The sequence below is a fragment of the Bidens hawaiensis genome, unplaced genomic scaffold (assembly GCF_021521415.1).
Source record: "Bidens hawaiensis isolate Kalapana, Puna unplaced genomic scaffold, B.hawaiensis_p1.1 tig00023907_1, whole genome shotgun sequence".
Taxonomy (NCBI): Eukaryota; Viridiplantae; Streptophyta; class Magnoliopsida; order Asterales; family Asteraceae; genus Bidens; species Bidens hawaiensis.
In genome coordinates, this window is record NW_027493762.1 from 202,337 (window position 1) to 229,730 (window position 27,394).

At 37.3% G+C, this 27,394-nt stretch overlaps 2 protein-coding genes and 1 pseudogene across 2 annotated transcripts; all 3 read right to left on the reverse strand.

The window, feature by feature from the left end:
* Window positions 1-780: 780 nt before the first annotated feature.
* Window positions 781-3,072, reverse strand: LOC143568311 (transcription factor bHLH14-like; annotated as a pseudogene).
* Window positions 3,073-19,534: 16,462 nt separating this feature from the next.
* LOC143568317 (uncharacterized) lies at window positions 19,535-22,042 on the reverse strand. Its single transcript, XM_077054498.1, has 2 exons — window positions 20,508-22,042; window positions 19,535-19,781 (listed from the first exon to the last, which is right to left on the reverse strand). Exons 1-2 carry the CDS (start codon window positions 22,040-22,042, stop codon window positions 19,535-19,537), a joined length of 1,782 nt encoding a protein of 593 aa, XP_076910613.1.
* Window positions 22,043-22,056: 14 nt separating this feature from the next.
* On the reverse strand, window positions 22,057-23,049 carry LOC143568318 (uncharacterized). Its single transcript, XM_077054500.1, has one exon. It carries the CDS (start codon window positions 23,047-23,049, stop codon window positions 22,057-22,059), a length of 993 nt encoding a protein of 330 aa, XP_076910615.1.
* Between the last annotated feature and the right edge of the window lie 4,345 nt (window positions 23,050-27,394).

Below are 27,394 nucleotides of genomic sequence, written 5' to 3' on the forward strand. Positions count from 1 at the left end.
TCTTGTAAATGAATAGCGTGCGAAGCTGATGAGCAGGTGAATGCTTGTATTTATAATGTCTATTATTGTGTGTTTTAACTGTTTTATTGTATTAAATGCAGTTACTTTGTTTAGTTATGTGCGTGCAGGTAATAAGAGCTTAAACAAGCATTTTGGAGCTACTAAGGTGAAAAACTGAAAATTAAGCCAAACCCAAGAAGGAAGCACGTAGAAGGCTCCGACAACTCACGGAATTGAAAACGAAGAAAAACACAGAAAATGGACCTACGACATAGCCTACGCTAGTACGCCATGGAGGGCGCGGGGCTGCACGGTCCATGCAAATTTTGGTCAGAACTCAAAAACCTAGCGGTGGGTATTTTTGCCACGGCGTAGGGCTACGACATGATGTGCATTATTTGAAAAGATGTGTGCTCGGCTCCGACATACTAGAGGGATTTTATGTAAACCTCCACCATTTACAATGTCGAGAGTCTTTGATGAGGAGGATCAGACAACTCCATCATTTACACAAGTAAAACTAAGTCTTAATTATACAAGGATAGCACATAGGTTAGGACCACATGGGCCCACCTGGTTATTAGCAATAGCCAACATTCAAAGGTTATGTAGAATCCAGTGGAATTAAGTTTCAAAACTTAAACCACTCTAACATATAAGAATGAGGTGCTTATTAATGCAACTAACGAGTATTCAGTTTCAGGACCATATATATATGGATACCCACAAAACATTATTTACGTACAGACGGCCGGCGCCATGACAGTAAACTTAAATTCATCTGACTTCACATGCCTCTAAATCAAAAAGAATCCTGTATCTTTGGAGAATGGTACACCAGAAAAGTAAGCACACAAAGAAAGTATTTTTTTCGTTAATAATGCTTAGCTTGCTCCCTCTCATTCAACACACATTTGGCCTGCTTCCCTTTATCCTTCTAGACAATCTTAGGCCATCCATACACACAGATATTGCACAATATTCCTAGTAAAACAACATTATTATGACATTAATTAAAACCTAACACATGCTTCTAATATGCTTTATAAGTGATTAGTGGTCTAATTTCCAAATGAGAACAGATTTAACTTCATCTTCATCCATGGCACTAGGGAGTCTAGCTACTACATCTTGTAGCATCACCTCATTCACACGTGAAATGCTTGCATGTTGGATTTGTGCTTTCATTTCTCTTAGACATTCCATTAGTTTTGCAGCCTGCGTGTCTGCATTTCGGGAGTGTACCCGTATCATTGCATCGTCACCAACAATCTTCATTTCCACTGTATCATCTCCATTGTTGCTAATGTTTAATGTCGGCTTAGTAGATAGACACAAGTTACACGTGTCCATGGTATCATCCATTTCCCACTTCATTTTCTTGGTTTTCCCTTGGTGGTTGTTGCGACGGTGTAATTGAGATTCGAGATACTTGATTCTTTCTTTCAGTTTGTTGATATAGCAGACAGCGTCGGCTAAGAGGGACGCCTTATCCATCCTTGACACGTTTGGGACGACTGATCGGAGAGCATAGAATCGCTGGTTGAGCTTCTCGCGCCACTGTCTTTCTGCCTCGACGTGGTTCATTGGTGGAAACCGGCCACCAGCTGATTTTTTTCCTTTCACTGCTTAATAATACATAAATTGGTGACATTTTTTTTCACATGCTTATACAAAATGCATAACTTTTATGGCATTGTTAGACTAACACGAGTTAATTAATTTATCCAAGAATTAGTCCACTCTTAGTGAACTAGTCGGTTAGAAAAAAAGGACAAGCATAACTTAGACTACGAGGGAAGCTAAGAGGCTAATCAAAACAGACCGAAAGGTTACGACAAGTCAAATCATATGACAATGCCTAGACGGTTTAGCCTAGCTCTCATATTCCATCTTCAAATCATGTAACTAAATATTTTCCATTGTTTTATTGGTTTGCAACTTTTTTTCTTTATAAGCATAAAACACTTAAATCACTTTTTGCCTTAATTTACACATAAATTCAGCATTTTAACGGGTTGTAATTTTAAAATTTGAAAATACCTGTTAAATGATTATATAAGAAGTATCAATGTGAATGTTCTTATCATTTCGTAGTTTGTCAAAAGATTTAAAGAGTTCTCTTTGTTGCCCCTTAAATCTTTTTTAATATCTACACGAGAAAAACTTAAAACTTTGTGCGTATAATAAGAAAGGAACATATATACCATTAGGTAATTTGTTGTATTGTTTCTTTCTGCTTTGTCATTGTGGAAAGAACCAACTGGCAATCGGAATCCGAATGCTCTTAAGCCGTCTCCACGTACGTATTCAGCAGCGGTAATCTTCGTCGTCTTGGTGCACAACATTCTCATGTTCTTGGACACATGCTCGTCCGGTTTTGTTGATTCAAAGTCTTTAATATTGTTTATGCCATCTTCACTCTCATCAGCCATAAGTAGCATTTCAGCAAAAGAAACAATATTATTAACTCCATCATTAGCATTATTGAACTTGGCACAACCACCACCAAACATAATATGAACCTGGTTTACCAAACTCCAAGATTCCTCAATAACATGATAAGAACCCATTTCCACAACACCAATTAAAGTTGGTATACAAACAAGTGTCTCCAATCCATGAATCTGAGCTTCATTCGCTTTTTCGCAGTTAAAAGAACGGAGCCGATCCATTCCACTTAACCATATCATATTATTCTGAGCAAAAGCGGTGCCTGGAACCGACCCATCTCCAGGAATAAATGATCTTGTTAACGAGATGATGTAGAACCACTCTGCATCGTTGGGGTTATCTGGTCCAAAAAGACACTGGATGGCTTGATGATCTTTGTTGTTTAGGAAATGGCCGTCTCCCCACGACAAGGAGACGCAGCTGTTTGAGTCATTGTTGAAGGTCTGCCAGAAAATGGCGTATGCCCATTCTTGAGGCTGATTTTGAAGAAGGGTTTGGAGCTTTTGTTGGAGGGTGTGTGGAGGGGGTAGAGGACTGGTTGTGGTGGGAAAAGAGACAATTGAAGATGATGAAGATGGGGAGACAATTAAGTCATCCATGGGAATGAAGTTGAAAACTTTTTTTTACTTGGTAAAGAATGGTTTGGGTGGGTGTTATATGTATCTATAATATATATAAACGAAAACTCAAAAATCTTATGTGTCGCGATGTGGTCGTTTCACTTTTTTATGAAAGCCATCAGATTTTTTTGAATTTTAAATGAAGGCCTCTCATTGATTTAACCCAAATTCATGGGTATGGGTCTTATCAAAACCAGATAGCTCTTAAACGGGTTATGACATCTCATTAAATTAAAAATTAATCTTACCAATTATTTGATATGAAAATCCTACAAAATAGGAATATACTAAAATTTAATATCCGATTTAAAAAGAAAAATATATTATTTATAATTAATAAACAATTTTATAGTAAAAAACATAAGCGGGTCATGGGTCACCAAATCCAGATAGCTTTTAAACGGGTTATAACATATCATTTATTTATGAAACTCTTTCATCATCAAACCATAAGTATATTATTAACTTTCTTACAATAAAGAAAATTAAAATCCAAAAAATAAATATTAAAAAACGAAAAATGTAAAACAACCATTCTCTTAAGCCATCAGATTACTTTATTTGTAAATGAAGGCTTCTCAAACATTTGACCCGAATTCACGGGTAAAGGTCTCAACAAACCTAGATAGCTCTTAAACGGTTTATAACATCTCATTATATTAAAAAATAATCTCATCAAATATTTGAAATGAAAATCTAATAAAATAGGAATATACTAAAAACTAATATCCTATTTTATTTTAAAAACAGATAGTATTTATAATTAAGAAACAATTTTATAATAAAGAAAATAAAAGGGTAATACGTATCACCAAACCCGGATAGCTTTTAAACCGAATTATAATATATCATTTATTTGTGAAACCATTTCATCATCAAATCTCAATTACATTAATTATTAACTTTCTTACAATAAATAAAATTAAAATCCAAATATACATATATAAATATTAAAAACGAATAATGTAAAACAACCCCCGTAATAGGGGGGATAAAATCTAGTGAATCTATATAGCAACAATAAGTGATAGGTGAATAAATAGATGAAGGTGTCTCATATGCTGAAAACCTTATAATCAGTTACGGAATTATAACGTTTTAACCAGAGGTCTTAATTGAGTTATGCATTCGTTATTCGCTAGTGTACATCGGTTAATTTTTTTGTTACCAAAGGTCAGTAAGTGTAAAATTATTTTATGTTCAACATGTGAAAAACATTCAGATGAACAAATAATTATGAAACAAATAATCCATAACTCTGTAACACTTAGTAAATTGGAAATAAAAAAAATTCACATGACAAATGCTATTAATTATAAAATACCAAAGGTCGGTAAGTGTAAAATTATTTCATGTTTAATATGTAAGGCCCCGTTCCCGGAAGCCCTACCTTGACGTTGGATTTACTCATAAACAAAGTTCTTAAAATCACCCTGACTCTTACTATTCTTGTCAGGTATTAGAAGGGCCTGCCACCCTGACTCTTACTTCACATTCTTTCTAGATTCTTACAAACATGTTAAGTTAAACAACTAACATATACAAGTTCTAACCTCTTTCTTTCATTCTTACATTAATCATTTGTGTTAATCACATAGATATATATATTTCTTTCATTCTTGCATTAATCATTCACGTTAAGCACATAAGTATATAGTTACTATTCTTACAAGTATGCATACAGCCCCGAAACCATCTCAGAGAGAAATGGGGCTAGAACTCACCTGGAGACGATTTCTCTCGCCGTTAATGGTAATGCCCTTCCTTAGCTGCGCACGGCTAACTGTGCAATACATTACGTGCATCAATTAACCATTACTACTACTTCTTACATCTAAGTTAATGAAACCCTTAGCTAACGGGGGTCGGGGGCAGCGCCCCTTGTAGCAGGGTCTAGGGGCGGTAGCCCCTAGCAGGGTCCAAGGGGCAGAGCCCCTTGCTGGGGTTAAACAAAAACGCATCAGAAAATTAATTTCTTGAAATGGAATTTCGCTTCGCATGGAACTATTTCGCTTCGCATGGAACTTTTTCGCTTCGCATGGCTGTGCGATGCGAAACAACCTTTTTCGCTTCGCATGGTTGTGCAATGCGAATCAACCTTTTTCGTTTCACATGGTCATGCGATGCGAAATAACCTTTTTCGCTTCGCATGGCTATGCGAAATTTTTCCTTTTCTTCGTTTTTACCATTTTAAAGCTATTTTTTTCTTATTTCCTCCTTAGGACCCGGTTTTACCCTTTTTATGGGTTTTAGGTCGTACCAACTTTGTATACCCGTATTTTATGAGGTCCGAACATTACCTTTTTGTCTTATTTCATACTCGTGAGTCTAAGACTCACCAAGTTTATATTTTTCTTACATCCTACAACCTGACCTACTAAGATATTGATTTGCATGTCGAACTCAACCACAAAACTTAACCTTGTTGGCTAAAACTCACCTTTGGGTTTGGGTTTGGCTCGGATCTGAACAACTCGAGGATCTGGACGTGATTCTTGTTGTTTGAAGACACTTGATCACCAAGATCTTCCTTACTTTAGCCCGGAATCGGATTCGGGTCTTGAGAGAGAGTATGTGTGTGTTATAGGGAGTGTGTGTGTTGTGGGAAGAAATGGTGAAGGGATGGGGGGATGGCCTTATATAGAGTGCTATGGACCCCACCACTCACTTCCTTCACCACTCCTAATCCTTATCCAAATAAAAACAAGCACACACTTAAACGAGCGACTCACACGAAACAATAATTTTCTTTTATTTAGTAATCTCGTAATAAGGATGTTACACAATATGTGCAAAAACATTTAGATAAACAAATAATTATAAAACAAATAATCCATAACTCCAAAACATTTAGTAAATGAGAAATAAAAAAAATTCACATGACAAATGCTATTAATTATAAAACAAATAGCTAATATTAATGATTAGGCTTAGGTATGAATTTTGGTTTAATCATATAAACGTTTATTTACGTTACCAATACGTTAATCTTTTGTAGTTGCCTATTAGACAGGTCCATTGTGCCTTAATGAAAGTTATGAGGCTAGGGATTATATATAGGCCAAGCCTATCCCTAGCCACCAAAAACCATGTCAATTCAGTTCTCTCTACACACACTCCATACGCTATAACCAACACACACTTAAGCATCACCTTTGAAAATCCAAGGCAACGATCTAAGATCCGTCGTGTACGGATAGATCCGAACTTCATATTTCTAGATTCACTTCAAGGACCTACAATTGGTATCAGAGCTTAGGCTCAACCTTTTGAGGTTTTCGGATCTGCTTTGGGTTTTGAGCATGTGCTTTTGGTTGTTTTGAGCATGGATTATTGTTAGTTGCCATCGTATCTTCATTTTCATCCTTTCATATTCGTTTTGGAGAAATCTTGAAGAACATGTTGAATAAAGGGTAAAAATTGCATTCTTATAAGTTTCAGATCCGAATCTAATTTGTACTTATGCAAATAGTATTCACACTTCATCCGATTCAGATCTGACCAATCGATTTTAATTTGAATCTTAACCTATTCGCATTTGCAGCTCATCCGATTCGGATCTGAACCTTATCCGATTCGCATCTACAGATCATCCGAATTGGTTATGAACCTAATCTGATTCGAATATGCAGCTTGATGTAACACAAAGTGTACATCTTATTACACCAAATTTTCCTCATATTTTAGCCAAACTCCATGCGAATTCATTGTTTTTGGTATTTATTTGGGTTATTTGTGAATTTGCAGGTCCGGGCGCCCGCCCGTCAAAGAAAACATGAAAAGAGCGCGTTTCATGGACAAAATCAGTAATCTGCCGATCCTGCACGACCGTGCAAGACCATGCACGACCATGCTTCCCGGATATTTTACCAATGCAAGCCAGTGCAGGGTCCAATGCCACAAAATTCAAAAGTGCACGACCGTGCATGACCATGCAAGACCATGCACGACCGTGCGTGACCGTGCCAATGACCGTGCCAGAACAGAGAAATCTGACCTTTTGGTCAGACTAAAGCAGGGAGTTGACTTTCCACTTATATGCACGACCGTGCATGCCCGTGCATGGCCCGTGCCAGACGTCCAGAAAGCATAAATACACCTCCATTACCTCCATTTCAAGTGTGGAGCCTTAAGGGAAATCTCTAAAATTGCTGGATATTTATTGTGTGTGTTCTAGAGAGAATTCAAGGCTTCCATCTTGTGTGATCATCCTTGCAAGTAGCAATCATCATTCATCTTAGTTTGCAATTTCTTGTTCTTAATAATGTTTTGTAAGACTACTTTGATTTTGTTTGTTGTATCAAGCCTTATGGGCTAATACTTTTGTTACTTAGATTATGTTGAAGCTTTTACTTATGTGATATTTATCTATGCATGATTTTGGCAAGTTGGTGTTCTTTAAGTTTATGATATGTTCTTGAATAGAGTTTAATGGTTGAATGCTTGTTTTAGTTCCTAGTCATGTTAGTTTGATTGATGCTTGACCATAATATGTTGGAAAACTATGTGTTGAGTATTTGTTTATGAACTTAGCTTGTGTATGCATACTTTGTTCATATCACTAAGTTAGGAATGACTAGTGGAAATTAATTTGGTTATGAATTTTAACAAGCATGAAACCTATCATTTGATATTGGAAAATTGTATGGTGATAACATGATTCTTTGAGTTGGTTGATGTTTGCTAGAGATTAAGGCCATAATCCTTAGTTTATATTTTGTTAATTTAAAAGATTCATGTGTTTAACTATTGTTCTTGAGCTTGTCTATTTTACATGATTTTAGGTGGTTAGTTTGTTGTTTTCATGCTAGCTTTCCGTTTATTATGAGATTAGGTAGTTTTGACAAACTTACTAATCTATGGTTATTATCTTGAAAAACACCCATCATGATGTTGTGTTGTTATTATTAGGTTGACTTGATTGGAATTTGATATTGATGCTTAATACATGATGTTTGCCATTATCATTGTCATTTTGTCACTAAGTTTAAGTGGATGCATAGTCTAAGTAGCCTTGTTTGGATTGATTGTTAGTTGTATTTTATTTGCTTTGTTATTGTTATATGTTAGTTTAGTATTTTGAAATATCAATTTGATTGCTTGTTTGGTTAAATTAATTACAAAGATTTATTATCAAAAGTTCGCCGTGTCCATGGATTGACACTCGGTTCTTACCGATACATGCTACAAACGATAGGTACACTTGCCTTTCGTGTGTGGTTTGGTTGTTGGTGAAAACCATTTTTAAAACCCAATTTGTGTGAAACTTTTATTTAAATTTATATATATATATATATATATATATATATATTCGCACACGTCAAGTTTTTGGCGGCGTTGCCGGGGACACGGTGTTTTACTTATGAAAACGATACGAGTAATTGATTTACCTTGTTGATATATTTTGCTCTATGTTATTTTAGTCTATTTCATTTTTATTCATCTTTTATTTATATTTTTAGTTATTTTTGGGTAGTTTTTCGTGTCTTGTTTGTTTTCCGTTCCGCGTTTCTTTCGGGTGATGCATGTCCGCCACACCCAGTCCTAATCTTGTTTCCCCCCTTTCTGAACCCGAGTGACATCTTCGAGAAGGTTTGAGGAGGAGAGCACGCGAGATTGCCGAGGTCTTTGAAAACGAAGTTGTAGAGGAGGACGCGAATCCCGAGGTTGAAGAGATGGTTTATCCGAACAATCAAGGTCGCATGGATGACTTCGCCACGCCGTCTCTCGATGGCTACGGCAGTGGTGTTAGGGAGCCCGAGATTACCGTGAGTTTCAAGATCAAGTCGAGTATTATTCATATGGTCGAAAATTCCGTTTCTTTCCATGGCCTCTCAAACGAGGACCATCATTCTCATGTTACACATTTCCTTCGATTATGTGCGACATTCAAAATTCAAAGGTGTACGGACGATGCCTTGAGACTTTAACTTTTTCCGTTCTCACTTCGTGGGGCTGCCTTGGAGTGGTTAGAGGCACTCCCTTCCGGCTTCATCACCACTTGGAACCAATTGGTTGAGTAGTTTCTTCTTCAGTACTTCCCACCCGATAAAACTGCAAGATACCGGGCAAAAATCACTGGTTTTCGTGTTGATGACGACGAGTCACTTCATGCTGCATGGGAGAGGTTCAAGGGCTTGTTGAGAAAATGCCCATCACGGTTTGAGTCGCGGTCTTCAGTGTCGTACATTCTTTGATGCTTTATCCGGAGCACAGAAGCAAGCCGTTGATCAGGTTGCGGGAGGAGATTTCGGTAGGTGTACTCCCAATGAGGCGTTGGATGTCTTGGAGCGAGCTGCTAAGAAGAGTTTTGCATATAATCCGCCTAGTAGTATTCCTTCCACTAAGGGTGTTCTTCATGTTGATTCTAATACCCTTGTTGCCGCTTAGTTAGAAACCTTGACCAAAAGATTTAACCAGATGCAATCCGATCTGTCCAAATCTAGCTCTCGTTGTGGGGTGTGTGATGGGAAACACCAGACCAGTCAGTGCCAGCAGGCCATGGTGGTGGAGGATGTTGACTTTGTAGGCCGCCAAAACAATGCCTACAACAACTCCTATAACCCGGAATGGAGAAACCACCCAAATTCAGCTGGAAAGATGGTGGTGGCAGTTAAAATTAGAATCAAAAGCCACCGGGGTTTGACTGAAATCCAAATTACCAGAATCAACCCCATAACCAATCTTACCAGCAAAAGCCTCAGTTTCAGGGTTCCAGCAGTAGTGGTCAGTCTAGTGGTGGGTCTAGTATTGAAAATCGTTTGACTCAGCTTTTGGCTAAAACCGAGACCTCAAACAAACTGGCTGAACAGAGGAACCTGAAGATTGATGAGACTCTCCAGAGACACGATCTCGAGTTGAGGAATCAGAAAGCGTCCATTCAGACCATCGAGAATCAGGTTGGACAGATTGCTCAGCTCCTCTCTGCGAGACCACAGGGTAGCCTTCCAAGTAACACTGAGATTAATCCGAATGCCTAGGCTAAGGCGATTACCCTGAGTTGTGGTAGATCCACCATTCCTGTTGATGCATCGGTATCCACACCAAAACCGATTGCCAATGAGATCGAGACTGAGACTCCTGGTAAGGTGCACCCGAGGGTAACCCCAGAAAGTACCGCACAAACCAGTGAGCCAGTCAAGACTTATGTTCCTCCCATTCCATACCCAGGCCGTCTGAAGAAGCAGAAGATGGAAGAGCAGTACGGGAAATTCTTAAAACTTTTTAAGCAGCTTCACATTAATCTTCCATTTCTCGATGCGTTAAAAGAAATGCCTAAGTATGCTAAGTTTCTAAAAGAGGTCCTCTCGAATAAGAAGAAATTAGAGGAGCTTTCTTGTGTGACTTTGAATGAGGAGTGTTCTGCCGTCCTTCAGAATAAATTGCCTAAAAAATGACCGATCCGGGCAGTTTTACCATTCCATGTTTGATCGGTAGTTTGTCAGTTAGTAACGCTTTAGCCGACCTAAGTGCTAGCATAAACTTGATGCCTTATTCTGTTTTTGAAAAGCTAGACCTAGGTGAGCCTAAGCCTAGTCGCATGAGCATCCAGCTTGCCGACCGCTCGGTGAAATACCCGAGAGATATAGTTGAGAATATGCTTGTGAAAATCGACAAATTTGTGTTTCCTGTTGACTTTGTGATCTTGGACATGGATGAGGATAAAAATGTACCACTCATCTTAGGTCGTCCTTTCCTAGCCACTGCTAGAGCTCTCATCGATGTCTGCACCGGCAGACTCACTCTTAGAGTTGGAGATGAGGAGGTTACGTTTGATACTGGGAGATCCATGCGCCATACACATGATCATGATGACGTGCTCTACATTGATACCATTGATTCTTGCGTTTCTGAGCACACACAGGACATGTGTGAGGAGGACTCTTTGGATACTCAGTTGTGTTTTAGAGAGGTTTCTGACTTGGTCAGTGGACCTCTGATTGAGGAGTTGGTCTGTGGTGTGAACCACGAGCGAGAGGATTGAGGATGTTGATCGCGTTGCCGAGCCTAAAGCAAAACCTTCTGTTGTGGACCCACCATCTATCGAGCTAAAGGAACTCCCGTCCCATTTGGAGTATGCCTTTTTGGAGGATGGGTCCCGCTTGCCTGTTATCATTTCTGCTAGTTTGTTGAGCGAGGAGAAGGTGAAGTTGCTCACGGTTCTGAAGAGGCATAAGCACGCGATCGCCTTGAAGATCATGGATATAAAATCGATCAGTCCATCCTTTTGTACCCATAAGATCTTGATGGAGGATGAGTACAAACCCGTGGTGCAGAACCAACGGCGTCTCAACCCTAATATGCAAGACGTTGTGAAGAAAGAGGTCATCAAGCTACTCGATGCTGGATTGATTTATCTGATCTCTGATTCCCCATGGGTGAGCCCGGTGCAGGTCGTCCCGAAAAAGGGCGGTATGACGGTTGTTGTGAATGAGAAGAACGAATTGATTCCTATGCGTACCGTCACGAGATGGAGAGTTTGCATTGACTACCGCAAACTCAACGATGCCACAAGGAAAGACCATTTTCCACTCCCCTTCATTGACCAGATGTTGGATCGACTGTCGGGAAAGATGTACTATTGTTTTCTTGACGGTTTCTCGGGATACTTTTAGCTCCCCATCTCTCCTGAAGATCAAGAGAAGACGACATTCACATGTCCCTATGGCACACTCGCCTACCGGCGGATGCCCTTTGGACTGTGTAATGCCCCAGCCACGTTTCAAAGATGTATGGTGGCGATTTTTCATGATATGATCGAGGACTCCATGGAGGTTTTCATGGATGATTTTTCTATTTTTGGGAGTTCTTTGATCATTGTTTGAGAAATTTGGAGAGAATGTTGGCCCGCTGTGAGGAGGCCAACCTTGTTCTTAATTGGGAGAAATGCCACTTCATGGTGAAGGAGGGCATTGTGTTCGGGCATAAGATTTCAGAGGCGGGGCTTGAAGTTGATCAAGCTAAAATTGATTCCATTTCGAAGCTTCCGCACCCAATTCGGTGAAGTCTATTAGGAGTTTTCTCGGTCACGCGGGATTCTATCGGAGATTTATAAAGGACTTTTCCCAAATCGCCTGCCCGATGGCGAAACTCCTTGAGAAAGATGCCCCATTTGTTTTCTCCTCCGAATGTCTTCGGGCGTTTGAGTTGTTGAAGGAGAAATTGGTGAATGCCCCTATCATGGTTGCCCCCGACTGGTCCTTACCTTTCGATTTGATGTGTGACGAGAGTGACTTTGCAGTCGTGGCGGTCTTAGGTCAAAGGCGGGATAAGCACTTTCACCCGATTTATTATGCGATTATGACACTGAATGATGCGCAGGAGCACTACACGACCACTAAAAAGGAGCTCCTTGCTGTTGTCTTCGCATTCGATAAATTTCGGTCTATTCTTGTCCTTTCTAAGACCATTGTGTTCACGGATCATGTAGCCCTTCGTTATCTGTTTAGTAAACAAGATGCTAAGCCGAGACTTATTCGTTGGATTTTGTTGCTGCAGGAGTTTGACATTGAGATTCGTGATAAAAAGGGTGTTGAGAATGTCGCGGCCGATCACCTCTCCCTTCTTGAGTGCTCAGCTTCATCGGAACAAGTGGGGGTTCACATAAATGACAATTTCCCCCACGAGTTCCTCATGCATATCGAGACACGGGATGAGGATCACCCTTGGTTCGCTGATATTGCGAATTTTTTTGCTAGTGAGATCGTGCTTAAGGGTCTGACTCACCAGAAAAAGAAGAAATTCTTTTATGATGTTAAGCATTACTTTTGGGAGGATCCTTACTTGTTTCGTTTTGGTGCCGATCAGCTCGTGCGAAGGTGTGTGTATGGTGATGAGGCTCGAAAGATCTCGAAACACTACCACGAGTGCCCGACCGGAGGACACCATGGAGCCACATCCACGGCGAAGAAGGTTTTTGATGCCGGTTTTTTCTAGCCAACCATCTTCCGTGATGCTCACGACATGGTGCAGTCTTGTGATGCTTGCCAGAGGACGAGCAACATCTCATCACGAGACGAGATGCCCCAGCGACCGATTCAGGTCTGCGAGGTTTTTGATGTCTAGGGCATCGACTTCATGGGACCTTTCCCAACTTCTTTCAGCTACTGTTACATCCTAGTGGCCGTTGATTATGTTTCGAAATGGGCCGAGGCGCAAGCCTTACCCACAAATGATGCTAGGTCGGTGGTGAGGTTTTTGATGAAGTTGTTCTCCCGCTTTGGTGCCCCCAAAGCACTGATTAGTGATCGAGGGACACATTTTTGTTATGCCCAGTTGGAAAAGGCATTGTCCCGGTATGGTGTCCATCATCGCTTCTCTACACCATATCACCCACAAACGAGTGGGCAGGTTGAGGTCACGAATCGGGGCATCAAGAGGATTTTGGAGAAGACGGTTAGTCAGAACCGTAAGGATTGGTCCGAAAAATTAGATGACGCACTGTGGGCTTTCCGTACCGCCTACAAGACACCGATTGGTACGACACCGTTCAAATTGGTGTACGGGAAAACGTGTCATCTCCCTGTTGAACTCGAGCATAAGGCATATTGGGCATTGAAATGTGCGAATCTTGATCTTGCATGCACGGGTAAAAACAGGATGGGTCGGTTGCATGAGCTTGAGGAGTTGAGAGGCCAAGCTTATGAGAATTCACAGATTTACAAGGAGAGGATCAAACAGCTTCATGACGCCCGGTTGAAGGACAACAAACAATTCCAAGCAGGCGATCGTGTTTTGCTTTACAATTCTCGCCTTCGTTTATTCCCCGAGAAGTTGAAATCCCGGTGGTCCGGCCCCTTTAGTGTGAGACAGGTGTTTGAGTACGGTACCGTTGAGATTGGCCATGAGGATGAACGCATCTTCAAGGTAAACGGTCACCGTTTGAAACACTATTTGGGTGAGCCGGTCGAGACTGTGTTGGAGGTTGTTGACCTCCACCTCATGACTTAAGTGTGGGGAGTGTGAGTCTAGCTATCGACTCCGTCAAAATTTAGCATGTTTAGGAACTTTGTAGATCTTTTCGTGTTTGTTTTATTCTTGGTTGTTTTCGAAGAGTTATGCTTACCTTTGTTTCATTCCGGCTTCGTTCTTTGAGCGAGAGATTTTGGGTTAGGGCTCATAATGGTCAAAATCGGGAACCATTTTGGTTTGGAATTGAGTGAAATACTACAAAAAAACTGACCATCCGAGACTAACTTATCAAGGCTGATATATCAATCTCGAATACAGAGTATCTAGGACTGATTTATCAGTTACTAATAATATTAAGGACTGATTTGTATGTGACTAATGATAGTGACTGATAATCAGTCGCTAATACTCTGGCACCTTATTTGAGACCAAATTTCAGTCCCAAATGTGATTTAGGAAATATAAGCTTTTGATGGAAAGTTATTGGCGACTGAATTTCAGTCCCAAATATGTAATGAAAAATTAGTCAAATGTATTGAGACTGATAATGAGTCTCTAGCATTGAAGGAACACATTAGAGAGTCCCAAATATGTAATGAAAAATTAGTCAAATGTATAGAGACTAATAATGAGTCTCTAGCATTGAAGGAACACATTAGAGACTGAGACTAAAGTATTAAGGACTGATGTTTTAGTCTCAAATACTTAGTATTTGGGACTAAGTTTTCAATTGCTTGTAGAAATGGGCTGATTTTTACGCCACGTATTTTAGTGACTAATAATCAGTCGCTAATATTTAGACACATTATTTGAGACTAAATCTCGGTCTCAAATATATTCCTCTATAATGAAAAAAGGGGGCAAATTTCTTCGAGGCTAATCTTCGATGTCTAATTTTTGAAGGAACGTATTACGTACTGAACGTCAGTCTTTAATACACATAAAACGTAACGAATTATGGATTGTATATAGTCTTGAACGCCTTTTACTATAAGAATTAAGAAATGATTAGTAACTAATTTTCAGTCTCTAATTATGTTACACAAATTCTACCATTTGACGGGAAGTATTAGGGGTAGGGTTGCAAACGAGCTGAGCTGCTCGCGAGCTACTCGAGATCAGCTCGTTAAAAGCTCGATCGAGAGCTCGCTTAATAAACGAGCCCGATCCGGAGCTTCACTTATCAATCTCTAGCTGGCTCGCGAGCCTAAACGAGTCTGTGGATTTATATATTTAATAATTATTAATTAATATATATAATGTTAGGAAAAATAACTAAATAATATACATTATTTCATACATAAAATTATAATTTTTTGGCACCTTGAAATTCAAATTACAGTTTTGTTAGGTTTCTCAGCCATCATTTTACGCCATCTACTGCTTCCTTTGTTTGTGTACCTGTTTCTGTGAAACTCTTTTTTAACAATTACTTGAAATAAAGCCGGTTACTGGGCTACTGACCATGAGTTTGAAAATAATTGTATTTTGATTATGAATATGAAAGAAATAATGTTACATAACATTCAGCTAACAAAAACCTTACTTTGACAGGCGCAGGGGGCAACAAGAAAAGAATGAAACGAACAATGGCTTCCGGTTCAAAAAGGATGCAATCTCTTTTGGTGATTAGAAGACAATAGCCACAATATACATGGGAAATGATTGTGGCGAAGACAGGCTGAACCATAACACTTTGTAAATGACTAAAGGTGGCAGGTTGTAGGACTAAATATTATGTAGCTAAACAAACCTATTATAACAACTTACATTATAAGCTATAAGGCAAGAAGTCCTGCCTATATAAGGCCTATTCCGAACCCAGCGCAACGCGCGGGTACTGATTACTAGTTTTATATAATTTGTATGTGAATCAAATAAAAAATTTGACTTTAAAAGTCAACATTAGATGATATTAATTGGGAAAGGTCAATGTTTGACTTTAAAGATTGGAATAATCATGGGTACTTAACATAGCAGATCGAAATGCTGATGATAGCACATAATATTCGGGTCAACCCACGATAGGGGTGTCCAAAATAACCCGAGCCCGGTTAACACGACCCGAATAAGCTAATTAGGGTCGGGTTAAATAGGGTAAAAAGTATTAATCGGGTTATTCGAGTTAACCCGATTAACCCGTATTATTACTAGTGTCAGGTTTCGGGTTTGCTTGTGAAAAAAATCGGGTTTCGGGTTAACCCGATTAATAGTTCTTAAGTAGCCCAAACTATAATGAACTACTTTAGCCTACAACTTTCAAAATTCCTTTATGTAGAACAAAAAAAGGTTGAAGCCATAAGCAAAACTCGAACTCTGGCAGTCTATAACAACAAAAATTATTTTGGCTTGAATGCATATTGATTCTCATTCCATTCTTATATACACTTTACAAGCATGATTACACGGAATAAATATGGCAAACTATATATACGTGTATAACAAATTTGACTAGATTGAATTAAAAATATTGAATGATTTTATCCTTTCTTGGATTGTGTCGTAAATTCGTAATAGTTTGAACTTAGCTACCACCTTCGGATCCTTTATGTACAGCAAACATGGGAACAATTCCTAACTAGGCACTTAATATTTAGAAATTATAAGGTTTTGTTGGCTGGTCAGTGGTCACAAAGTCACAGTTGCATCCAAAATGCATATATTTGCAAGTTTTGGGCTGTTTAGCTTTACATTTATACATGGTTACTGTAGCTATATTGCACTATTTGCAGTCAAATCATTAAAAAAATATATGTAAATATTGCAGGCCAATAATCTATTACCACCCGACTAACCCGCCTAATTCGACCTGACTAACCTGAAACCCGATTAACCCGAACCCGACAAACCCAAACCTTAATAAGGTTGGGTTGCGGGTTAGATTTATTTTTTTTCAAAAACCGACTACCCCGACCCGATTAACCCAAAACCCGATCGTGTTGACCCAATTAACACCCCTGTTCACGTGCCAACACGATTTCGGGTTCGGGTCGTATCAGGTTGAACCCACCTGAACGGCTGGACCCGTTCAACACCCATGTAGCTAATATGTTTGTAACCCATTTAACCCAACCTGATTAACACAAAAACGCATATACAAACATGGTTAACAAAAAAGTTTTGTTTATACAAACAATAAGAATTACTATCTAGCAAATGGAATTTTATTTTTATGCAGCTATATAGTGACTAAATAATTAAGGAAATGCTGCATCCAGATGTTATGTTGCATAAGCTGCAGATATATTTTGTTTGATCTGCATATGATGTTTGACTAGGCTGTTTGACATGTTGTTGAACCACTGCTGTTTTGGCCTGTTGCTGCTGTGACTTGCTTTTAATTTTGATGTGTTTTGAAATCCAGTCACTATTTAAGAAACCTATTGGCTGCGAGTAATTGCCAACTAACACCTCTCAAGTTTATTAGTTTGTTAAAAGGATAAATGCATTATAAGTTAAACATAAAACATAAAATGTCCAAATAAAGTCCCAACAAAATAGCACAAAATACGTTCAAATATATATAAAAGAACGCTTGTTATCATCCAAATCAACTTGCAATAGCATCCTATAAACAACCTTTGTGTGCCAAGCACAAAGGTTGTATGCCAAGTAGACGCAAGCCTCTAAAATAAGTTCCTTCGAAATTCAGCATTATTCATATCTAAAAGCACATTATAGTCTCACTAGTTAAATCGTTGACACATAATTGCTTAAAAAATAACAACGATGTGTAAATTTTAAGTTATGAAGTATAATATTCAACATAAAGTAGGGGTGCAAACGAGCGGAGCCCGAGTTGGCTTGAGCTCGGCTTGTGTATCTTACACAGAGTTCGAGCTCGAGCTTGACTCGTTTCAATATTTATTTCTAAAGCTCGAGCTCAGCTCGTAAGCAGTTTCTCAAGCCTGAACTCGGCTCATGAAAAGATCAGTCAAGCCAAGCTTAAATAAGCACGAGCCTAAAAGTAAGCTCATCTAATAAATGAGTCTGAGCCCGAGCTTCACCTATGAAGCTCAAGCCGGCTCGCGAGCCTAATCGAGCTTGTCATCTCTAAAGCCACTAAAACATTAGAAATAAATATAACCAAATTACACTCCATCTAACATCTAAATCAATTAAAGAAAGTGAATTGCCCAAGCATTTCATCATACACCTTACAGGCATAATTAGATAGACAATACATTTAAAATGAACCTACGATTCTACAAAGGACACATGCTAAACACAAGTCCAAACAACAACTTAAACACTGACACCAAGAAGTGAGTCTACAGCAGATTACTGCAACTGTTTTTGGGTTTTTGCTAGCAGCTTTTAGAAACTTATCTAACCCATCTCGTGTTCTACTGTCTACTTTGATGCAAAATTAAATAAACTTTTGGGCAAACGTAGTGAAATAAAAACCAACTTTTCCCCGTACAGTAGAAACTCGATAAATTAATACTCGATTATTTAATAAACTCTCTAAGATAATATTTTTTGCCGGTCCCGACTCGGGGATAGGGTGCTAAATTAATAATTCGCTAAAATTATAAGATAATACATTTTTGATAATTTCTTTAGACCCCATATAAAATATAAATTAATAATTCCTTATATATAGCATATTACATGAATGATTTATGAAGGTTTCTTAAAAAATGACTCAATTGCCTTTTGTTTTTTGTTGAAATCAATTTCCCCTTGAATCTCGTCTCTAATTTCCTTAGCATGGTAAGAACTTCTGGTGTTGTTTTCTCATAGCTCAACAAGAAATTGTTCAATGTGATTGCCGCTTTAATAGCTTCCTTTCGCGAAGGGGGCTCCATTGTAGAACTTTCATCATCTTCTTCATCGATATTATCTTTATTAATTCCAATAATGCTTTCAATAATTCTTCATCAGTCAACAACTGTGCAACTACATTTTCTTCTGGGTGAGTCAGAACATTCTACTATATATTAATAAAATATTAATTAATATATAAATTAATAATTATTAATTTATCAATTAATTAATAACTCTTTTAATTAATAAATTTGGTGGTCCCAAGTGTATTATTTTATAGAGTTTCTACTGTATTTAGCAGTCAATTTTAAATTAAACACAAATGGAAACCAACTGATATTATATCACCAATTAATGTAACAATGACTCCTAAAAAATGGAAAGCTCAAAACGTATGTGCATTCTAAGTTAAACATAAAACAAAAAACAAACCGTTCGTTAGCATCCAAATCAACTTGCAGCGGTATCATATTAATAACCAGTGTATGCTAAGTAACACAAGCTTCTAAAATAAGTTCCTTCGGAATCCAACTTTATTACAGACCTGAAACACATTATAGTCTGATTGCTTAAATCATTAAAACATAATTGCCTAAAAAAATAACAATAATTTGTAGATTTTGTGTTTTGAAGTAGTAATGTACAACAAAAGGTTAAATAATTTTATTTTTTTCAAGGTTAAATAGGACGTGTTGATGTAAAACTAGTATTTGTGAGACTTAAATAATCAAAACTCACAAAATTTATTTGCTGACCATCACAAATCATCATCGTCTGACTCAACACTTATTAATCTCATTATTGGAGTTTTCAGTGTCTGAATCACCCAGATGTGACTCTGAACCAAAATCTTTCATACTATGATCAGAGTCAGTTATCTCATCATCAATAAAATCATCTATATTGCCATCAGAACCCTGATCATCAACATTTTCAATAATTTCTTCTATAATATCTTCATGGAGAAGGTTGACTTCTTCTAAGAAATCTTGTGCATTCTTGTGTTCTAGAATATCCCACAAGTGTCTGTGGGCAATTCTTTCAATGATTTTCCATTGTGAAATTGGTTTAAGTGCATCATTTATATAAAATACTTGTTTAGCCTGGTTTGCCAAAATGAAAGGATCTTCTGGGATGTGTCAATGCTTATGAAATGAGGTTCAAATATCACATGTTTTCTTCGACGATCAGTATCAAACCATGTGCACTTGAATAAAATAACACGACATCATCGTATAAATGAAATTTCAATGACTTCATCAAGATGTCCATAATAATCGTCTTCGACATCATTATGAATGCTAGGGACCATAACACCACAATTTTGTGTTTGTCTGTGATCATCTCTCGACTTTACTATAAATTTAACTCCATTCACTATGTATCCCTTTTGTGATAAAACTCGATTATCAAGAGGGCAAGACAATGCATATAATTCTTCATTCATTTGGGATTGATTTAGCGAATACACATCTCGAATCTGTTCTCAATTTTTTACATAATAATCATGTTGTTAGGGTGCAATACAAAATATAAAGTAAAGTAAGTAAATAGAAAGTAATTGTTACCCGTTTTGCAAACCAATCCGGGAACATAGACCACTGCATCTCGAAAATATATATATCTGATGATTCAGGATATTGCCTTTGTAAAAATCATAAGTGTTCTCTGTCATTTATAAATAAATATTAGTTTATTGGCATGTGACACTTAATACTAATTCACAACCAAAAATATATTTAAAAAACTTACTTTAAGTACGGTTGAACCTCATGGCAATTGTTAAAGATTAACCATATTGCTTTCTTCATAAGAATACTAGGAAGGTTATAAACTTCTTTCTTCCCAATACCTCGACCATTTATCTTAAAGATATCCAACGCAAATCTTAGAGAATCACTAGAGGTTTTGTCATCGTTTCTGTCACGTTTCTCCAACTTTGATTCAACACTTCGTAAATAATGTGAACAAAAATTTATAGCTTCTTCAACAACATAACCTTCTGCTATTGAGCCTTCAGGTTTAGCTTTGTTTCTAACATATCTCTTTAATTGGCCAAGGTATCTTTCGATCGGATACATCCACCTTGATTGCACTGGTCCACCTAAAATTGCATCTTGAGGAAGATGCACACACAAGTGCACCATAACTGTAAAAAATGACGGGGGAAATATCCGCTCAAGCTTGCACAAAATATTAACTATCTCTTCTTGCAACACTTTCAACTCCCTCAAGTGTAATGTGACTTCAGTAAGTTTCTTGAAAAACTGAGATAACTCAACTAACGCATCACGAATTTGTTTTGTCAAAAATGGACGAATTGCAATAGGAATTATGCGTTGAATTAAGACGTGACAATCGTGTGATTTATGCCCATAAACCTTACCTTGCTCAACAATCACATTTTTAGCTAAGTTTCCCACATACCCGTCTGGAAAACGTACAGACTTAAGTAAATTACAAAACTGTTTTTTCTCATCTCGAGTTAAAACATAAGAAGCATGTGGTTTAACCAAACGATCATTCTTCATCACCAAGTGAAGCTCCTTAAGTATGTTCATATCTTTCAAATCTCGTCGAGCTTTGTCAGTGTCTTTTGTCTTTCCTTCTATGTTTAACAAGGTTGCTAACAAATTCTCACACACATTCTTTTCAACATGCATCACATCAATATTGTGACGAATTAACAATCTCGACCAATATGGGAGTTTGAAGAAGATGCTTTTCTTTGTCCAGTTTAAATCATGTGGATCTCGTTTTCTTTTTTTTCTGCAATGAGACGGATGTTTTCCATGAGGATGGATAGGGAGATCTTCCAACTGGTGTAAGCAATCATCTCCGTTGACTGGTTTCGGTGCAAGCCTAGTCTCTCTATGTCCATTAAAATCTCGTGCTTTCCTCCAAGTGTGATCTTGTGGGAGAAATCGCCTATGACCTACATATGCTATTTTATCTCGTATATGTATGCTGGACGCATCTTCATTGCATATCGGGCATGCCTTGTATCCACTCGTGCTCCATCCAGACAAGTAACCATAAGTAGGAAAATCATTGATTGTCCATAGTAGTGCAGCACGCATGTTGAATCTTTGTTTTGATTCGCAATCATATGTTTCAACACCCTTTTCCCATAAAAGTTTAAGCTCATCTATGAGTGGAAGCAAAAATACATCAATATCCTTTCCCGGTGAATCTCTTCCTGGAATCAACAGTTTCAGCATAAATGAAGCATCAACCATAGACTTCCAAGGTGGCAAATTGTATGCTATGAGCATAACAGGCCACATACTATAGGAGAGACTCATTGCCCCAAAAGGATTAAAACCATCACTAGAAAGCCCTGGCGAACATTTCGAGGATCATTTGCAAAACTGGGAAACACTGTATCAAAGTGTTTCCATGCTTGTCCGTCTGCCGGATGCCTAAGAACCCCATCCTGTTTGTTTCTTTGTTGATCGTGCCACAACATTTCCTTTGCAGTGTGTCTTGAGGCATATAAGCGTTTAAGCCTACTTGTGACGGGAAAATAACGCAAGACTTTTACCGGTTTCTTCTTCCCCTTACTATTATTTTCATAACGACTAGTGCTACAAACTGGACAATTTTGTAATTCTGCGTATTCTTTCCAAAATAATGCGCAATCATGTTTACAAGCATCGATAGATTCGTATCCCAATCCAAGAGTGCGTAAATACTTTTTCGCCTCATAATGGTTCCTTGGCAAGTTTGCATCCTTGTAACCTCGGCTAAATAAATTCAGAATCATATCCATTGACACATTTGTCATTTTATAGGTTAACTTCACGTTCATTAACTCAAGTAAAAAGCCTAGTACAGAAAACTCTTCACACCCCGGGTATAAAGGCTTCTCCATATCGATAAATAACTTCTCCACATTTGGGTTATTATGTTGATCAGCATCATCCCTGACATTTTCAGCTTCGGTTTCACCGCCCATAGGAAACGCGTCATTAAGTAACTCCTCAACACCGTCATTTGAATCATTTTCACTTTCATCACACTCACTGTCTGTTCCATCTGTTTCATAACCCGGTAGATGTTCACCGTGACATATCCATACATTATATGTCTGTTCAAAACCATTATGTATGATATGCTTAGAAACAACTGATGGATCATGTCTTCTTGCATTAACACATTTTCTACATGGACAATGTATCTTACCTTCACTATCAGCGTATCTCTTAGCCCAATCCGCAAAATCTATCGCTCCTTTAATGAATGTTGGATCTGCCTTATTAGTGATCTTAGTCCAGCTCTTATCAAACGTCATTCCAAAGTCCTGGTTAGTGACAAACATAAATAAACCATTTATCAAAACAAAAAAATTAGTAGTTGGTTTTTATGTAAACATAATTTTAGACCTGGTAAGATAAACTCGTTTGGGCCTGTTCTAATGTGTTTTGTTTATCAATCATGTCAGTCTCACCTGTTTTAAATAGTTATGCTTACATATTATTCCCTTTAGGCATACCCAAAACTAAACGAGTGATATTCATGTTTAACTTGTTTAATTAAACGAAGCTAAACCCGTTTATTTGGGGTTTGTTTTTATGAGTTTTTTAGAATTCAAATATCTGTAATGAGTTTTCTTGTATAAACGAGGAAACTGTCAATGCCTAAATCTTGGTGGAAGTGTTGATTCTGTAAAGTACTCCTTTCTCACACCATTAGCCGAGCAGAACTGGACCATCAAAATTTTCAGAAGCATTAAAATCAGTTACAACCCATTTACTTTCAAAACGACTGATTCAGATTATGCAACAAAACAAATGGAATAGAAAGGCAACTTATTATTGATAATAAACAAACTCATAATCTAAATGATTGTGATTTTGATAGCGAAGCACAATTTGTAATTTTTGAGCCTCGAATTGTAAGAATAAAATAAGTGCTCAAGCATAGTTTAAGTTGCAATTTTTGTTAAAAGGTAAAGATGTTGACTTGAAAAAGTCAACTGTCAAAAAAACAGTAATGAAAAAGTCAACTGTTTTACTACAGTTCAAAGTTGTAACATATGGGCCAATGGCAATTTGGGAAATAGTATTGAATTAAAAAAAAGGCTGATTAATATTTCATTGATTTAGTGTTTTGGATTTCATTACGGGTGATTCAAAAGGTGGTTTTTGTTAGCTTTATTTGAATAAACATGTCACTGCGTACCCAAAATAAAGCCATCCGACCTGATCTTGCCCATACCCGAATAAGCACGTTACCAATTTTGTCCTTAGCGTTGTATGCGTGTCTTTCAGATAAAAAAATGGCAGTAATATCCCTACCAAATATTAGCTTTTGAACATCGTGTACAATCTACCCAAATAAACCATATTGAATAAACTGTACCCACCTGACCGGATAGCATCCAACTATCCATACCAGAATAAATATGTACCCGATTTGACTTCACTATCACACACAATTAAGGCATTATACAAGATTATTATCACATACAAGTATGATATGTGCATATGTTGATTAAGTTTTCTTTGATATGCATGCAATAAACTTGTGGATATCATATAATAATCCTATGCAAATTGAACATGAACAAATTGTACGTATATAAAAAAGAATTAAGATATTGAACATAGTAACAGAGGAATTGAAACTCGTACTTGGTCTTGATCTAGATGAACGATATGGTTGCGGAGAGAAGTTAAACGATTAGTTTTTGGCGCCAGAGAAGTAGAAGTTTTTTTGGGAATACATCTGTATCTTATATATGTATCGATGTAGTAAATCAGTAATTCATTCAAGTGTTTTTCTTTTTATTATTTTAAATTTAAGTAATTGAAAACCATTCTAAATCATATGTACTTAGTCATCGAGATGTACAAACTGGTGTAAAACTCAAAACCGGTTTAGGTTAAAAGCGGTTCGGTTTGGTTAACAAAAGTCAAAACCCGTTTAGGATCGGTTTCGGTTCGGATTGAAACCAATTTTCTTACAATGTTACGATCGAATTCGGTTTGGGTTTTGACGATTTTTGTCCGGTTTTGGCCGGTTTCGGTTTGGTTAACCGGCTTGGAATCGGTTTTGGTGGAGAAAATTACAAATTGGTTCCGAATCTACGGTTTCAATCGGTTCCAAACCGATTTCTACATAATCGGTTTCAAAACGGTTCGGTTTTGGTTCAGTTTTCGGGTCAGTTCGATTAACCGGTTTATTTGCGCATCTCTACTCAGTCAGTCCATTGGTGCTATTGTTCTAAAAAAACTTCCTTCTCTCAGACTTCTTTTCTTTGGTCTCAAGCAGGGTATCCGGGTTCGATGTCTTTTTGTAAAACTTAATACTCCGGCACCTTTTTAGACTCTTAAATGCATATGAGTTATTTTTACTTATTTTTATTATTTACTAATTGTTTTTTGCATCAACAGTTTATATGTTTCAATAACCATGGTAACCCTAAAATGACAACTACGCGAGCCGGTTTTCGTTCACATCTGCTCCCATCGTTCCGTCCACCTTCACCATCATCGGGTATTGAAAAAACTCTATTTTCGGGTTTTTTTTTGTTTGATTCAGGGTTCGGATTTTTTTGTGTACCCTCTAGGTATACCTTTTACCTTGGAGACATGAAAGGCTATTTTTGATAGTTATATTTCATTCCAATGCATTATGTTTCTTCATTGTAAAAAGATAGATATCTCTATGATAGAGAAAAATATAACTTGCTTTTCATACTGAATAAATGTCGATTTAAAATATATATATTTTTTTTATCATAAGCTACGAGTGCTAGTACTATTCAGGTGTTCACTCTTTGTTTTGTAGGGTTTAATGTCTGTACTAGTACAAACGTAACCGATACCGACCGAATTCACACCACTTTAAACATAAGTTGTATGTGTATGGATACTATTCACATACTTATCTTTGGTCCAGTGCACTTACAATAAACACTCTACACCATGTGTTTTTAAATCGTTGGTAAAATCAGGCCATTATCGATCCCAGACATTGAGGCGGTTGAGTCTACGCGAAATCAGCTGGTTTTCGTCATGTTCATTAAGTCGAGCTCGGGCGTGGCTTAACTCGTTTGGACCACCCATACTATTAATTGGTTTTGGTTTGTTAATCGAATAGTTGTTTTTTGTTTTATAGAATTTGAAAACTTACCATGAGCGACTAGATTTGACTTGACTTTGATCAATGAAGTCTAATGGTCAATAAGTGATAGTTAATGATAGCTAAACATAAGAAGTGCAAGTTAATGATGCCCACCTTGATAAAGTGACCCGTAATGGATCCTTTAAAGTTTTGCGATCTAATATGACTCATCACAATCCAATAGGATACATCTCTATATTACAAACTATGATAGAGCCCGTGTGATACACGAGTGGTTAAAAAAAATTAACAAAAAAGTTAAATTTAATAATATGCATAATAAAATATCTTATGTATTCATAAGACATAAATAATTTTCTAAATTAAGAAAAAGAAGTTAAAATGGAAACTTGTGAATCTATATCAATTAAGAAAAAAAGTAGGCTAACATCAATTCATCCTAGTTGAGTTGGTAAGTCACAAACATTTTAAAAGCAAGGTAGTGAGTTCGATTCCCATCTACAACATATTTTTGATTTTATAATTCATGAAGGGGAAATTGTAAAAATGGAATATTGTACACTTGGCACCCTATATGGAGGCTCTAATTGAATGACATGAGGCAAAATTGTATTGCTTTAATAGTATAAGTAGATTTGTATTTAATTTATCTACATACATTTCAAACATAATATAACCTATTATGGCCTACTCATTAAAAGATATCAAAAGTCTAACACATATGATCCATTAAGACATGTATGACTTGGTATAACCTCTATCAACATATTATGATATAAATGACCCATTTGAACATGTTTAACCGAGTATGAATGGTAAACGATACTAAACAATGACCAATTATTATCAATTAGGGTTGATCGTAGTGACCTATGGCTACCCATATGATGAAATAATAATAATAATAGATTATATACCAATCATGTAATAATTTCATCTTATTAACTGAACATCTTACTAAAGGGTCTTTAGCCTACCAGTACTTGGAGTTTATCCTACCTAAAAGACGCTTGGTTAAAATCTAACATAGAGAACGTATGTGTATTTTGGGGTTGTACGAGGTGTGTGTTCGTTGTAGCGGTGCAAATGGGCCAAGCCCTTAACTAGCTGCACGAGGCCGTCTTGTGAAAAAACTCAATTGATTTGAGCTTAAACGAGCTTGAGCTGACTTACAACCCTTAATAAGCCTATGATTTATATAATTTTTTTTAATATATATATATATATATATATATAAAGTATTTATAAATATGTAAAAATTATTAATTAATATATAGTAAACGAGCCAAATTCGAATCAAGCTTAAATTTAAACATTCATTCTTTTCTCTGCATTTATCTCTGCTATCCAGAGAAATCGGGATGCCCGTCCCCTCTATGTCCACGTTCCCTAACAATGATTCAAACCCCCCATCACGCCACAGTTACTCCCTCTCTGCGCGTTATTGATGCTGTTTATTCTGTGCGAAGAAACACTCACTACATATTCAATCTGTAGTATATGATATATTTAGTTCAACATTGAATTATGTGGCTAAATAAATCGAT